Raw genomic sequence first — 16,089 nt, forward strand, 5'->3', positions numbered from 1 at the left:
TTGACCTCTTTTTCATCCATTTCTTATTGTATTGCCGGTCAAAGGTTATTAGCCCTAATGAATGGAATGTTGCCTAATCCATAGATGTATGGGCCTAATCATGCAATTCACAGTGCATCAGTGATTGTAACCAACGGGCCAATTTCTGTGCCACCAGGACGGATATTTTTGTTGTTGCATAAGATATTGTGCCATTTCAATACGACACAGCATTTTTGCATAATATATTGTGCATTTACTATACGCCACATGGACTTTTATCGTGACTTCTTTGCCAAACAAACTCCTGCATTTATTACTTGATATAGTTTGTTGAAAGGGGCGTGGCCATGTTGAGAGGGGTGTAAAACTGCAGGTAAAGAACACCCTGCCCTGGATTTTAAGTACGAAACACACAAAGGGTTCTAGATAAGCTGGAAACTGGGTAGGTAAGGAATCTAACACAAAAACCCAGTCCAACTTGATATGCTAATCAGTGAGTAGAAAACCGTATTTATCTCACTGTCACTACTAGAATAGCATTTTGTTAGAGGCAAGAGGGTCGGAGTGGATACACAACATCAATTCAGTGACCTGTAGCATTTCGCTTCTTCTTTTGCTCGTTAGGTAGGCTACCGCTTTTTCATTCATTCATAAAGATTTATTGTTGGATATAAATTATGTCTCGAGTTCTCTCGGGAATTATACCAGACGAGGCAGTCTTTGCAGACTTCAGAAGACAAGCCTTGTCAACGGACAACTGGTACAGCAAATATGACAAGAACGGGATGGAGGTCTGGGTCGAGGTGGCCCCTGTAACATCCCCTCAAGGAAACAAAAACGTCCCAAAAGTTCACAAGATAAAAGTAAGGAAATCTTGGTTTGACTCAACTGTCAATTTGATACACTGTAATGTAAAACTAACAGTATGAAGCCATGGATCAGTCGAGTTGACATTTTTATTTTTAATTTCAGTCAATTTAAACTTTAAATTATAAACAATAATAGGGCATGCTGTATTCCATCACGAATATCATAGTCTGAATAGACATTGCATTATAAGGAAAATATTTTCCTCTCTTTTCTCTTACTTTCCAATTTATCTCAATCTCTAGTCTTTTGACATTTCCATGTCCCTTGGAGACAGCATGACAGTTTTTCTGTTTTCCACCACAACCCTTTTGTTTTCGGGGCAACATTATCACAAGAGCATCTAGGGCGTGTTTCCAACTTTCCATTATCATTGGTTTATCTGGTGTCATATTTTATTACAGTGAGTACGCAACAGATAAGAGCAGATCTAGAGACAGATCTAATTCATGTATTATTTTACTCCAATAATCAATTTACTTTTGCTGTTTGTATTTCAGTGCAGAATGACCATAAAAGATGTGTCGGCCGCCACAATGTACGACGTCCTTCATGATGGACAGTATCGCAGGAAGTGGGACCCCACCATGTTGGAGAGCTTTGACATTGCCCGTCTCTCACCTAATGCCGATATGGGTTACTACTCATGTGAGTTCCTCTAATCTGCTAGAGATACGTGTGCTGTTCCACATTCCTCTCTCTTGTTTTATCTTTTCTCTCAGTGAAAGAACTTGACGGGTCAACTTTACTAATGAGTCACTTTAAACCACAGGTTCAAACATGACATGACCACAGGTGAAAATGTGAAATAAATCTGGTATAAAGTCTCGTATTAAGATTCACTTCACTTTCCCCTTGCTTTAAGGAATCCCTTCCTCCATGGTACCCCTTCACCGAATCTTCAGGAGTTCAGACAAGGCATGAGTGACCTGTTTTTCAGAGTGTATTTAGTCAACACAAGAGTCCAGTTGCTGCCTCTGAATCTTTGGTTACCCTGACATTGAAAGGGGGGGTGGGGGGTGGGGGGTGTTGTAAATGAGAAATCTTTCCTCAAGTTGTTTTAAATTTGTTGTCCTGTTTTTTTTCAGGGCTGTGTCCGAAGCCACTGAAGAACAGAGATGTGGTGACGCTGCGTTCGTGGCAGGTGACGGACGACGAGTATGTGATCATTAACTGCTCAGTCAAACACCCAGTATGTACGCCATGCACCTCCACCTCCTCTGTCTGTAGACTTTGGCTCTTAGCAACCATCCAGTACATACAGCAGTCTGTCTGCAGTTACTAATAGTTACAGAATGTGATATCAGTGTACATATACGAGGACAATTAGCTGACGTTGAGCCATAGGAATGGTAGAGCCGAGACTCATTGCAATAAAAGCATAATTTATTATTATTCATCCACATTTAAACCACCTCATCATGTATAAAGTGTTTCTCACTCAATATTTGCCTGGAACAGTATGGACGCAGCATATGACAGGGTTGTTACATGAATGTGTTTCTTGTCATTCACATGGCTTCAGAGTATGCAAGTGATAACGTCTCAGTTGATTTGGTTATTTCTTGACAGAAATATCCTCCCAAAAAGGACCTTGTGAGAGCCATCTCCCTCCTGACTGGCTACCTAGTGAAGGCCTTAGGACCCAATAGCTGCTCCTTTACCTACCTCTCACAGGCTGACCCCAAAGGTGAGACCCACCTTCGACTGACCTGTTTCAAATCCTATGCTTCAGTTGTCTTCTCTTTGCTGAAAGAGATTTGATACAGAGTATGTTACATTACAGGTACCAAGAGTTGCAGTGATTATGGATTATTTGGTTCATTCTGTATTTCAGGTTCTCTTCCAAAGTGGGTGGTGAACAAAGCGTCTCAGGTTCTGGCTCCCAGGGTACGTGAATGACCTCAGACAACATTGTTATTAATCTCCCTTCGGCTAAAATCTTTAGCTTCTTTGTGTTTGACGACAGAGTTATAACTGGTTTTTAATTTAGCTCCAAAGCAACAGTCAGCCAATACCTGAGTGTGTGTTAGCGCTACAGTGATAATTCTTGTCTTTGAACTAGGTAGTAAAAGTGTGCAAATCGACGCACAGCGAGTGTGGGATTCAAGTCTCCTTAAATGACAATAGTAACCATAGAAACCCACTGGAAGGTCCTGCTCAGCTTTTTGACAATGTAGTCTCTCAGGCAGAGCAACTGACGTTCAGTGGCCCTGTAGAACTCGTTTTCCTGGTTTCGTAGCACGTGCAGCATTAAACTATTTAGGGCAAGGTGTATCTTTGTGTGTGATACCAAGATTGTGTGTGTGGCTCATAGCTGTGATTGAATGTAAACCTTGACCTACTGATTAATGATCAACAGCTGGCTGCTCTTCAAAAGCCTGTTTGAATAGCACCCCACTTACGTGCATTGTAATATCATTACATTATATAAGTTAGTAAAACACAAATTATAGCCCTTCTTACATCAGCTGATATATCAAAGTGCTGTACAGAAACCCAGCCTAAAACCCCAAACAGCAAGCAATGCAGGTGTAGAAGCACACCTGGATTAAGCAACATTTGCCCATTTTTTATTATTTTCATAATACTTCAAGCTCTGTCAAATTGGAACCAAATTGAACCAGGTTTTACTCTAGGATTTTGCCTGTGCTTAGCTCCATTCCGTTTCTCATTTTTCCTGAAAAACAGAGAGATGAGGTAGTCATTCAAAAATCATATTAAACACTATTATTGCACACAGTTATTGCACACACAAAAGTACACAATTGTCATACTTGAGTCAAATTAAAGATACATTTAATAGAAAATGACTCAAGTAAAAATCACCCAGTAAAATACTTTGTGAGTAAAAGTTTAAAGGTATATGGTTTTCAATATACTTAAGTATCAAAAGTAAATGTAATTACGAAAATCTAATTTCAAATTACTTACAGTTGAAGTCGGAAGTTTTCATAAACCTTAGCCAAATACATTTAAACTCAGTTTTTCACAATTCCTGACATTTAATCCCAGTAAATATTCCCTGTTTTAGGTCAGTTAGGATCACCACTTTATTTTAAGAATGTGAAATGTCAGAATAATAGTAGAGAGAATGATTTATTTCAGCTTTTATTTCTTTCATCATATACACTCTATTAGTATTTGGTAGCATTGCCTTTAAATTGCTTAACTTGGGTCAAACATTTTGGGTAGCCTTCCACAGGCTTCCCATAATAAGTTGGGTGAATTCTTGCCCATTCCTCCTGACAGAGCTGGTGTAACTAAGTCAGGTTTGTAGGTCTCCTTGCTCGCGCACGCTTTTTCAGTTCTGCCCACAAAGTTTCGATGAGATTGAGGTCAGGGCTTTGTGATGGCCACTCCAATACCTTGACTTTGTTTTCCTTAAGCCATTTTGCCACAACTTTGGAAGTATGCTTGGGGTCATTGTCCATTTGGAAGACCCATTTGCGACCAAGCTTTAACTTCATGACTGATGTCTTGAGATGTTGCTTCAATATATCCACATAATTGTACTTCCTCATGACGCCATCTATTTTGTGAAGTGCACCAGTCCCTCCTACAGCAAAGCACCCCACAACATGATGCTGCCACCCGCGTGCTTCACGGTTGGGATGGTGTTCTTCCACTTGCAAGCCTCCCCCTTTTCCCTCCAAACATAACGATGGGCATTATGGCCAAACAGTTCTATTTTTGTTTCATCAGACCAGAGGACATCTCTCCAAAAAGTACGATATTTGTCCCCATGTGCAGTTGCAAACCGTAGTCTGGCTTTTTTATGCCGGTTTTGGAGCGGTGGCTTCTTCCTTGCTGAGCGGCCTTTCAGGTTATGTTGATATAGGACTCGTTTTACTGTGGATATAGATACTTTTGTACCTGTTTCCTCCAGCATCTTCACAAGGTCCTTTGCTGTTGTTCTGGGATTTATTTGCACTTTTCGCACCAAAGTACGTTCATCTTTAGGAGACAGAACGTGTCTCCTTCCTGAGCGGGATGACGGCTGTGTGGTCCCATGGTGTTTATACTTGCGTAAAATTGTTTGTACAGATAAACGTGGTACCTTCAGGCATTTGGAAATTGCTCCCAGGGATGAACCAGACTTGTGGAGGTCTACAATTTTATTTCTGAGGTCTTGGCTGATTTCTTTTGATTTTCCCATGATGTCAAGCAAAGAGGCACTGAGTTTGAAGGTAGACCTTGAAATACATCCACAGGTACACCTCCAATTGACTCAAATGATGTCACTTAGCCCATCAGAAGCTTCTAAAGCCATGACATCATTTTCTGAAAAGTTCCAAGCTGTTTAATGGCACAGTCAACTTAGTGTATGTAAACTTCTGGAATTGTGATAAAGTGAATTATAAGTGAAATAATCTGTCTGTAAACAATTGTTGGAAAAAAATACTTGTTTCATGCACAAAGTAGATGTTCTAACAGACTTACCAAAACTATAGTGTGTTAACAAGGAATTTGTGGAGTGGTTGAAAAACTGGTTTTAATGACTCCAACCTAAGTGCATGTAAACTTCCGACTTCAACTGTATATTAAGCAAACCAGACTGCACAGTTTCTTGTTTTTTAAATTTTACTTACGGATAGCCAGTGGCACACTCCAACACATTTAGACATACTTTACAAAGGAAGCCTTTGTGTTTAGTGAGTCCACCAGATCAGAGGCAGTAGAGATGACCAGGGATGTTCTCTTGATCAGTGTGTGAATTGGACCATTTTCGTGTCCTGCTAAGCATTCAAAATGTAACAAGTACTTTTGACTGTCAGGGAAAATGTATACAGTAAAAAGTACATGATTTTTTTTAGGAATGTAATGAATTCAAAGTAACAGTTGTCAAAAATATAAATAGGAAAGTACAGATATCCCCCCCCCCCCCCCCCAAAAAAAAATACTTAAGTAGTACTTTAAAGTGTTTTTACTTAAGTACTTTACACCACTGAACTTATTATGTGACTTTACACCTGAACTTATTTAGGCTTACCATAACAAAAGGGTTGAATACTTGACTCAAGACATTTCAGCTTTTCAGTTGTAAAAAAAAAATCTAAAAACAGAATTCCACTTTGGCATTATGTGGTATTGTGTGTAGGCTAGTGACAAACACATCTAAATGTAATCCATTTTAAATTCAGGCTGTAGCATAACAAAATGTGAAAAGGTCCAGGGGTGTGAATACTTTATGAAGTCTCTGAGTATACAAAACAGTAAGAACACTGGCTCTTTCCAGGTGAAAGCTATTATCCCTTATTGATGTCACTTGTAAAATGCACTTCAATCAGTGTAGATGAAGGGGAGGAGACAGGTTAGAGAAGGATTTTTAAGCCTTGAGAAAATGGAGACATGCATTGTGTGTTAGTGTGTGTGTGTGTGCCATTCAGAGGGTGAATGGGCAAGACAAAAGATTTAAGTGCCTTTGAACGGGCAATGGTAGTAGGTGCCAAGAACTGCAACGCTGCTGGGAATTTTCACACTCAACATTTTCCTGTGTGTATCAAGAATGGTCGCACCACCCAAAGGACATCCAGCCCATTTGATACAACTGTGGGAAGCATTGGAGTCAACATGGGGTGGTGGTGCGCAACTCAATATTAGGAAGGTGTTCTTAATGTTTTGTAAATTCACTATACACCTATATGCCTCTGGGCAGAACTGTATAAAAGTGCAGTAAGTGAGGGGGAAAAACTAGGCTGGGGCTCAGCTCTAGGTCTCTGACACCCTCCTCTCTCCCTGCAGGTGCTGAAGTGTGTTCACAAGGCCGGCCAGAGCTACCCCGACTGGAAGAAGCAGAACTCTCCGGATCAGAAGCCCTGGTTGTACCCAGAGCAGAGCATCCTGCCCATAATGGACCCATCTGAGCTGACCATCCAGCGGGCGGACTCTCTGGAGAACGTTGACGAGAGCACACAGCTTGACATTCAGGAGGGCGACAAGACAGAGGATAGCAGCTGAGCACATCTGTCAGAGGGGATGAAACCTAGCCAAGAGAGGATATATGGACACGCTCACACAGACCTAAAGACTGAAGTCTTTGACCTCTCCATGGCACTTGATCCCAATCTTTAAAGTCTCCGATCTACCCAAAATTAATTTAGAATTTATCCTGTTTTGACCTTATAAACCACCATTTGTGTCTTTATGGGTGATCAAGAGAATGAACTGTTTACATCTGTTTGGCCTTATGAAGCGGAAACGTCATACCAATGAGTGGCAATTCTGGTTCATCCACTCCGCTTGAACTGAACTGATAATTATTTGCCAACTAACTGTGCCAACTCCGCCGACAGTGCACTGGCAGAAGAAGTGTTAGATACTAGGACCTGGTTGTTGTTGATTGTGATATGCAGCTACTTTTAGAAACATTAGCAGCATCAGGTCTTACCAATTTCATATGTTTGGAATAATTCAGAACAAAGTTGAAGAATAGACAGGATTGGCTGTTTGATATCCTGAGTATAAATGAAAGTCAATAGAGGTGTATTTGTATGTTCTGTTTAAAAAAAAAAAAACATTTTATGGGAAACGTATTTATTGAGCTACATTGTATAGACTTTACTATTCTCCTGATCAACGTGCACGTGGTAGCCAAGAGTATGGTTCAACCTCCACATGGATAGACAGAGTGTCTATCCATGTGGGTTCTCATATCAATATTTATTGAAATGTTGTGCAATCTGGGAGGGAATCAATGGAGTTAATTCCATTGCTAGTTATGTACACTTGGGGGTTATGTACGCCTTGGTCTTACTGTAGGCACTGAATAAATGATCCAATGGTGACTTAATTCAATGGAAATCTTTTCAGTAATATCACACTTAGCATTTTATCAAATGCACAGAGTGAGTTATTAACGGAATTGTACGAAATAGGTTTTTTTGTGTTATTACCTGAAGGATTGGAATTGCCGTCATAGATCTTACCCCTTTAAAGTGTATTTATTGTCATAAAGTTACTTTCAAATAATGTCATGACAGAGCAAGCAAGGATCTCGAAGTTAGCCTTGCAAACTGAGCTGTCAAACTTGACGTTGAAGACAAATGATTGGAACTTTTTGTTATAATAAATCTCAGATAAGATTCACGTGTATGTGCGTAATTACTTTGATTTGCTTTGTCAGTCAGGATGTCTTTATGGTGAGTCAGTCAACACAAACTCAAAGCGGAACAATTAGTTATTCTACTGTCGTGTCACTGGAGCAATATAAGAAGGCCTGTTTTTGGTGTTGGTGTTATCAGGGCAGCTGCATGTGTAGCATGGTCTGGCCTACATGTTGAGTCAGCTTCTGTAGCCATGTGGTAATGATTCTTTCATTGAAGAAAGCATATAAAAGCATATCAAATTAGGTTACTGGGAAGCTTGAGAAGCTTGATTTGTTTAGTATTCTACAAGAACATGATCTGTGAAGTGGGTCAGGACATATAGAGTATCCTGACTCCATCTGTACGGGCATTAATGGACACGACAGTGATTTAGAGTCACTATCCCATCTATTTCAAACATGTTAAAACAGATTTGGAACTCATTCTGTGCTGACAATTTATTAGTGAGGGACCGTGAACTGTGGCACAGAACACAAAATGTGATTTTGTTTCATGTATTGAGCTTCATACAAGGCAATTGGTGTCGCCATAGTTGAATGAGGAATGTTGCCACCTTAAAAGTCGACAGGTTATGTGAAATATTGTTTAAGGTAGTTAATAACACTAACAGTTAGTAGTCTGAAACAGTGCCTGCATCTTAGATAACCTCAAAACATTTCGTAAAAAATATTTTACACAGAATAAAAGCATTATCAGGTCCTTGGTGCATTATATTTCAATTGTTTTTATTGTTTTTTAAAAGTAGACAAAGACAGAACATAATCTACAGTAATAGAACATAAATAAAGCAACAGGTTACATTGACACTATCCTATGCAGCAGCCGTTGGACAATAAAAAAATACAAATTTCTATATAAGTACATGGATGTAAATATAAATAAGAAATATAAATTATAAAGGATATGGGGGGATTGCAGAGGCTACATTAAGTTCTCAGCTCAGAGTTTACGCTCAAAGTAGTTGCAAAATGGCTGCCAGACCTTATAAAACCTTTGAGAGGGTAGAATATTTTAGCGTCTCAAGTTAAAGATGGGCCATAACATCCCTAACCCAGAGAGATACTCCGCCAACCCAGTTTAAGATTGACCATAACATCCCTAACCCAGTTTAAGAGGCGGTGTTTCTGACTTCCACTCAAAAAGAAGAAGTGAGTGTGCCAGAAGGGACGAGAAGGCTATGGCCTCTGCTTGGGTGTGACAGAAAGTAAGTCCTTCGGGTCCTACCCCGAAAAGAGCGACGGAGAGATCTGGGACAATTTCCTTATTGCATATACAGTATATGAGAAAGTCTGAAAGATAAAGAGACAGAATGGAACTAGCGTCAGCATGACCAGCGCATATGATACACAGTGCCTGATGGCATCTAGAGCAGGTAGGGTCTATATCGGGATACAATCTGGCAAGTCTACTCCTGCAAAAGTGTAGGTGATGAAATACTTTAAACTGTAGTAACCCGTGTCTGACGCAGACAGAGGATGAGTGTATCCTGTCAATTGCAGAATGCCAGGTGATATCGGAGATCTTGCTTCCAAACTATTCCTCCCAAGAATGCTTTACGTGGTCAAGAGTGGGGCGTGCCATACTCTGAATAATGTCAAACAGCATTGAAATATGTCTCTTTGCATAGGGATCCAGGCTCAAACATTCTTCAAGACAGCTAGTGGGTGGGAGAGATGGGAAAGAGGGTAAGATCTTTTTTGTAAAGTTGCGAATCTGCAGGTACCTAAAGAAGTGTCTGGTGTATACTGTGCTCTCTAACTAGATGTTCAAAGGGGATAAATAATCTGTCATGGAAAAGGTATTTTACACTCTCAATCCTTTCTGAAACAATAGCTGGAAGGCTGTGTCTATGAGAGAAGGCATGAAGAGTGTGTTGGAAATAAAAGGCATGGATGAGATAGCTTGTCTATGTCCAAAGTGGATCCTAAGCATATCCTGAGCATATCCTGTCCAAAGTGGATCCTAACCATATCCTGAGTGAGCTTTTCACAATAAGGTTGTTTGAGTGGTATTGTTTACTCAGTGGTAAGGGGACAGAGACTAAGGAAACTGGGGCGGATGTTTTCCATAAGGGACCACACCGGTCCTTCCCCTTCTAAGAGTGTAGTAGAGACCCAAAAGGTTATCTTGTGAATATTGGCAGTGCAGTAGTAATGGAGGAACTTGGTAGGGGAAGACCCAATTTCTTTCTGTCCTTTCTGTCTTTCCCAAAACGCTTTCCGCAACTGTGCAATCTTATTATTCCAAATGAAAGTAGATCACAGGAGGTTGGTGGCACCTTAATTGGGGAGGACGGGCTCGTTGTAATGGCAGGAGCAGAATCAGTGGAATGGTATCAAATACATAAAACACATGGTTTCCATGTGTTTGATGCCATTCCATTCGCTCCTTTCCAACTATTATTATGAGCCGTCCTCCCCTCAGCAGCCTTCACTGAAGTAGATACAGCATACAGTACAGTGCATTCGGAAAGTACTTAGACCCCTTGACTTTTTCCACATTTTGTTACATTACAGCCTTATTCTAAAATGGATTAAATTATATTTTTTCCTCATCAATCTACACACAATCCGCAATAACGACAAAGCGAAAACAGGTTTTGAGAAATGTTTACTAATTAAAATAAATTAAAAGTACATTATTTACATTAGTATTCAGACCCTTTACTATGAGACTCAAAATTGAGCTCAGGTGCATCCTGTTTCCATTGATCATACTTGAGATGTTTCTACAACTTGATTGGAGTCCCCCTGTGGTCAATTCAATTGATTGGACATGATTTGGAAAGGCACACACCTCTCTATAAAACGGCCCACAATTGCAAGTGCATGTCAGAGCAAAAACCAAGCCATGAGGTCGAAGGAATTGTCCGCAGAGCTACGAGACAGGATTGTGTTGAGACACAGATCTGGGGAAGGGTAACAAAAACAAAAAAAACATGCAGCTTTGAAAGTCCCCAAGAACTCAGTGGCCTCCATCATTCTTAAATGGAAAAAGTTTGGAATCACCAACTCTTCCAAGAGCTGGCCGCCCGGCCAAACTGAGCAATCGGGGGAGAAAGGCCTTGGTCAGGGAGGTAACTAAGAACCTGATGGTCATTCTGACAGAGCTCCAGAGTTACTCTGCGGAGATGGGAGAACCTTCCAGAAGGACAACCATCTCTGCAGCACTCCACCAATCAGGCCTTTATGGTAGAGCGGCGAGATGGAAGCCACTCCTCAGTAAAAAAGAACACGACAGCCCGCTTGGAGTTTGCCAAAAGGCATTTAAAGGATTCTCAGACTATGGGAAACAAGATTCTCTGTTCTGATGAAAGCAAGATTGCCAAGCGTCACGCCTGGAGGAAACCTGCACCATGTTTTTCAGCGGCAGGGACTGGGAGACTAGTCAGGATCGAGGGAAAGATGAACGGAGCAAAGTACAGAGAGATCCTTGATGAAAACCTGCTCCAGAGCACTCAGGACCTCAGACTGGGGCGAATGTTCACCTTCCAACAGGATAATAACCCTAAGCACAGAGCCAAGACAATGCAGGAGTGGCTTCGGGACAAGTCTCTGAATGCCCTTGAGTCACCCAGCCAGAGCCTAGACTTGAATCCGATCGAACATCTCTGGAGAGACCTGATAAAAGCTGTGCAGGGATGCTCCCCATCCAACCTGACAGAGCTTGAGAGGATCTGCAGAGAAGCATGGGAGAAACTCCCCAAATACGGGTGTGCCAAGCTTGCAGCGTCATACCCAAGAAGACTCAATGTTTATTCGCTACCAAAGGTGCTTCAACAAAGTACTGAGTAAGGGGTCTGAATACTTATACCAATGTGATATTTCCGTTTTTGCTTTGTCATTATGGGATACTGTGTGTAGATTTATGACGGGAAAAAACTATTTAATTCATTTTAGCATAAGGCTGTAACGTAACAAAATGTGGAAAAAGTCAAGGGGTCTGAATACTTTACGAATGTGCCGTATGTCTAATCAGTTCTTGAAAAAAGTAATTTGCTATAAAGATGTGAATAGTTTGAAACAGATACAAGAATCTTGGCGCGATGACCATCTTGACCGAGTTGACTCTAACAGCGAGTGATATGGGGAGTGTCGACCAGCGACTGAGGTCCTACATAGCCTTCGCCAAAGCTGTTTTGAAATGAGAATGTAACAGGTCTTTGAATTTCCAAGTCCCACAGACCTCTTAATAAGTATTGGAAGCTACCGTGAAAGCATATGAATTCAAAGATAGATCTATTGCTTGCTTATTGATCGGAAAGAGTACTCTTTTTGTGAAATTGATTTTGTAACCTGAAACATTGGCTAAATCTAGAAGTTACATTACCAGTCAAAAGTTAGGACACACCTACTACGGTAATTCAAGGGACTTTTCTTTATTTCTACTATTTTCTACATTGTAGAATAATAGTGAAGACGTCAAAACTATGAATTAAGACATGAAATCATATAGTAGCCAAAAAAGTGTTAAACAAATCAAAACATATTTTTTATTTGAGATTCCTCAAAGCAGCCAGCTTTTTGCCTTGATGACAGCTTTGCACACCCTTGGCATTCTCTCAACATTCAGCGTTTCCCATCAGGTGCACATACTTGTCTCTGGTAGCCGGTTGACCTCAAGGAAAAAATCAATTTGGGCCGACATGTGTGTTAAATTCTTCATCTGAGATGATACGTGGATTGAGTCACCAAGTGCATTGTGGGAAAACGTTATCAGGAAAACACAATACCATTACCACTGAGCTGTGGTCAGAGATTGCAATACCCTCATAATCAGTGGACTTTAGTATCAGGAGCAACTTGTTGTCTAGGAGGAAAATATCAATTCTGGAACACGTCCGATGGACTTTGGAAAATAAAGAATATTGTTAAGATGTAGGATTTTTTTTATCTCCAGGTGTCTGTTACACCATATGCCTGGTTAAACGAATGAATAACATCTGCTGATTTAGAAAGGGAACCTGCTGCCGCTTTATAGAGGTCTAATGTGGGGTGCAGGACACAGTTAAAATCCCCTGCTAGTAAATCAAATCAAATTTTATTAGTCACATGTGCCGAATACAACAGGTACAACCTTACAGTGAAATGTTTACATACAGTGCCTTGTGAAAGTATTCGGCCCCCTTGAACTTTGCGACCTTTTGCCACATTTCAGGCTTCAAACATAAAGATATAAAACTGTATTTTTTTGTGAAGAATCAACAACAAGTGGGACACAATCATGAAGTGGAACGACATTTATTGGATATTTCAAACTTTTTTAACAAATCAAAAACTGAAAAATTGGGCGTGCAAAATTATTCTTATTATTATTCTTACATCAGCTAATATCTCAAAGTGCTGTACAGAAACCCAGCCTAAAACCCCAAACAGCAAGCAATGCAGGTGTAGATGCACGCTGGCTAGGAAAAACTCCCTAAAAAGGCCAAAACCTAGGAAGAAACCTAGAGAGGAACCAGGCTATGAGGGGTGGCCAGTCCTCTTCTGGCTGTGCCGGGTGGAGATTATAACAGAACATGGCCAAGATGTTCAAATGTTCATAAATTACCAGCATGGTCAAATAATAAATAATAACAGTAGTTGTCGAGGGTGCAGCACGTCAGCACCTCAGGAGTAAATGTCAGTTGGTTTTTCATAGTCGATCGTTAAGAGTATCTCTACCACTCCTGCTGTCTCTAGAGAGTTGAAAACAGCAGGTCTGGGACAGGAAGCACGTCCGGTGAACAGGTCAGGGTTCCATAGCTGCAGGCAGAACAGTTGAAACTGGAGCAGCAGCACGGCCAGGTGGACTGGGGACAGCAAGGAGTCATCATGCCAGGTAGTCCTGAGGCATGGTCCTAGGGCTCAGTTCCTCAGAGATAGAGAAAGAAAGAGAGAATTATAGAGAGCATACTTAAATTCACACAGAACACCGGATAAGACAGGAGAAATACTCCAGATATAACAGACTGACCCTAGCCCCCCGACACATAAACTACTTCAGCATAAATTCTGGAGGCTGAGACAGGAGGGGTCAGGAGACACTGTGGCCCCATCCGATGATACCCCCGGACAGGGCCAAAAAGGCAGGATATAACCCCACCCACTTTGCCAAAGTACAGCCCTAGAGGGATAACATCAACCACCAACTTACCATCCTGAGACAAGGCCGAGTATAGCCCACAAAGATCTCCGCCACGGCACAACCCAAGGGGGGTCGCCAACCCAGACAGGAAGATTACGTCAGTGACTCAACCCACTCAAGTGACGCACCCCTCCTAGGGATGGCATGGCAGAGATTAAATGTCAGGCTAAGGTGTATGTAAACTTCCGACTTCAACTGTACATGTAGGTAAAGTTATTCAAGTGACAATGCATAGATAATAACAGAGTAGCAGCTATGTGAAAGAGGGCAGGGGGGGGGGGAAATGCAAATAGTCTGGGTAGCCATTTGAGTAGATGTTCAGGAATCTTATGGCTTGGCGGTAGAAGCTGTTTAGAAGCCTCTTGGACCTAGACTTGGCGCCCCATTACCGCTTGTCTCCTGAGGGGGAATAGGCTTGTCGTACACTCTTCACGACTGTCTTGGTGTGCTTGGACCATGTTAGTTTGTTGGTGATGTGGACACCAAGGAACTTGAAGCTCTCAACCTGCTCCACTACAGCCCCATCGATGAGAATGGGGGCATGCTCAGTCCTTCTTTTCCTGTAGTCCACAATCATCTCCTTTGTCTTGATCACGTTGAGGGAGAGGTTGTTGTCCTGGCACCACATGGCCAGGTCTCTGACTTCCTCCCTATAGGCTGTCTCGTCGTTGTCGGTGATCAGGCCTACCACTGTTGTGTCATCGGCAAACTTAATGATGGCGTTGGAGTCCTGCCTGGCAGTGCAGTCATGAGGGAACAGGGAGTACAGGAGGGGACTGAGCATGCACCTCTGAGGGGCCCCCGTGTTGAGGATCAGCGAAGCAGATGTGTTGTTACCTACCCTTACCACCTGGGGGCGGCCCGTCAGGAAGTCCAGGATCCAGTTGCAGAGGGAGGTGTTTAGTCCCAGGGTACTTAGCTTATTGATGAGCTTTGACGGCACTATGGTGTTGAACGCTGAGCTGTAGTCAATAAATAGCATTCTCACATAGATGTTCCTTTAGTCCAGGTGGGAAAGGGCAGTGTGGAGTGCAATAAAGATTGCGTCCTCTGTGGATCTGTTAGGGCGGTATGCAAATTGGAGTGGGTCTAGGGTTTCTGGGATAATGGTATTGATGTGAGCCATGACCAGCCTTTCAAAGCACTTCATGGCTACAGACGTGAGTGCTACGGGTCGGTAGTCATTTAGGCAGGTTACCTTAGTGTTCTTGGGCACAGGGACTATGGTGGTCTGCTTAAAACATGTTGGTATTACAAACTTGGACAGGGAGAAGTTGAAAATGTCAGTGAAGACACTTGCCAGTTGGTCAGCACATGCTCGCAGTACATGTCCTGGTACTCAGTCTGGCCCTGCGGCCTTGTGAATGTTGACCTGTTTAAAGGTCTTACTCACATCGGCTGCGGAGAGCGTGATCGTACAGTCGTCAAGCCCTGCCACATCCGACGAGTGTCGGAGCCGATGTAGTACGATTCGATCTTAGTCCTGTATTGACACTTTGCCTGTATGATGGTTCGTCGGAGGGCATAGCAGGATTTCTTACAAGCTTCCAGGGTAGAGTTCCGCTCTTTGAAAGCAACAGCTCTAGCCTTTAGCTCAGTGCGGATGTTGCCTCTAATCCATGGCTTCTGGTTGGGGTATGTACGTACCATCACTGTGGGGAAGACGTCATCGATGAACTTATTGATGAAGCCAATGACTGATGTGGTGTACTCCTCAATGCCATAGGACAAATCCCAGAACATATTCCAGTCTGTGCTAGCAAAACAGTCCTGTAGCTTAGCATCTGCTTCATCTGACCACTTTTTTATTGACCGAGTCACTGGAGCTTCTTGCTTTAATTTTTTGCTTGTAAGCAGGAATCAGGAGGATAGAATTATGGTCAGATTTGCCAAATGGAGGGCGAGGGAGAGCTTTGTACGCGTCTCTGTGTGTGGAGTAAAGGTGGTCTAGAGTTTTTTCCCTCTGGTTGCACATTTAACATGCTGATAGAAATTTGGTAAAACA

At 41.9% G+C, this 16,089-nt stretch overlaps 1 protein-coding gene across 1 annotated transcript; it reads left to right on the forward strand.

The window, feature by feature from the left end:
* Window positions 1-329: 329 nt before the first annotated feature.
* On the forward strand, window positions 330-7,934 carry LOC110488764 (START domain-containing protein 10). Its single transcript, XM_021561112.3, has 6 exons — window positions 330-845; window positions 1,350-1,497; window positions 1,938-2,041; window positions 2,422-2,539; window positions 2,687-2,739; window positions 6,595-7,934. The coding sequence occupies exons 1-6, from the start codon at window positions 660-662 to the stop codon at window positions 6,808-6,810; spliced, it is 825 nt and encodes a 274-aa protein (XP_021416787.3). The 5' UTR covers window positions 330-659; the 3' UTR covers window positions 6,811-7,934.
* Window positions 7,935-16,089: the final 8,155 nt, after the last annotated feature.

The sequence above is a fragment of the Oncorhynchus mykiss genome, chromosome 14 (assembly GCF_057628025.1).
Source record: "Oncorhynchus mykiss isolate SJ-2025 chromosome 14, ASM5762802v1, whole genome shotgun sequence".
NCBI classification, from domain to species: domain Eukaryota; kingdom Metazoa; phylum Chordata; class Actinopteri; order Salmoniformes; family Salmonidae; genus Oncorhynchus; species Oncorhynchus mykiss.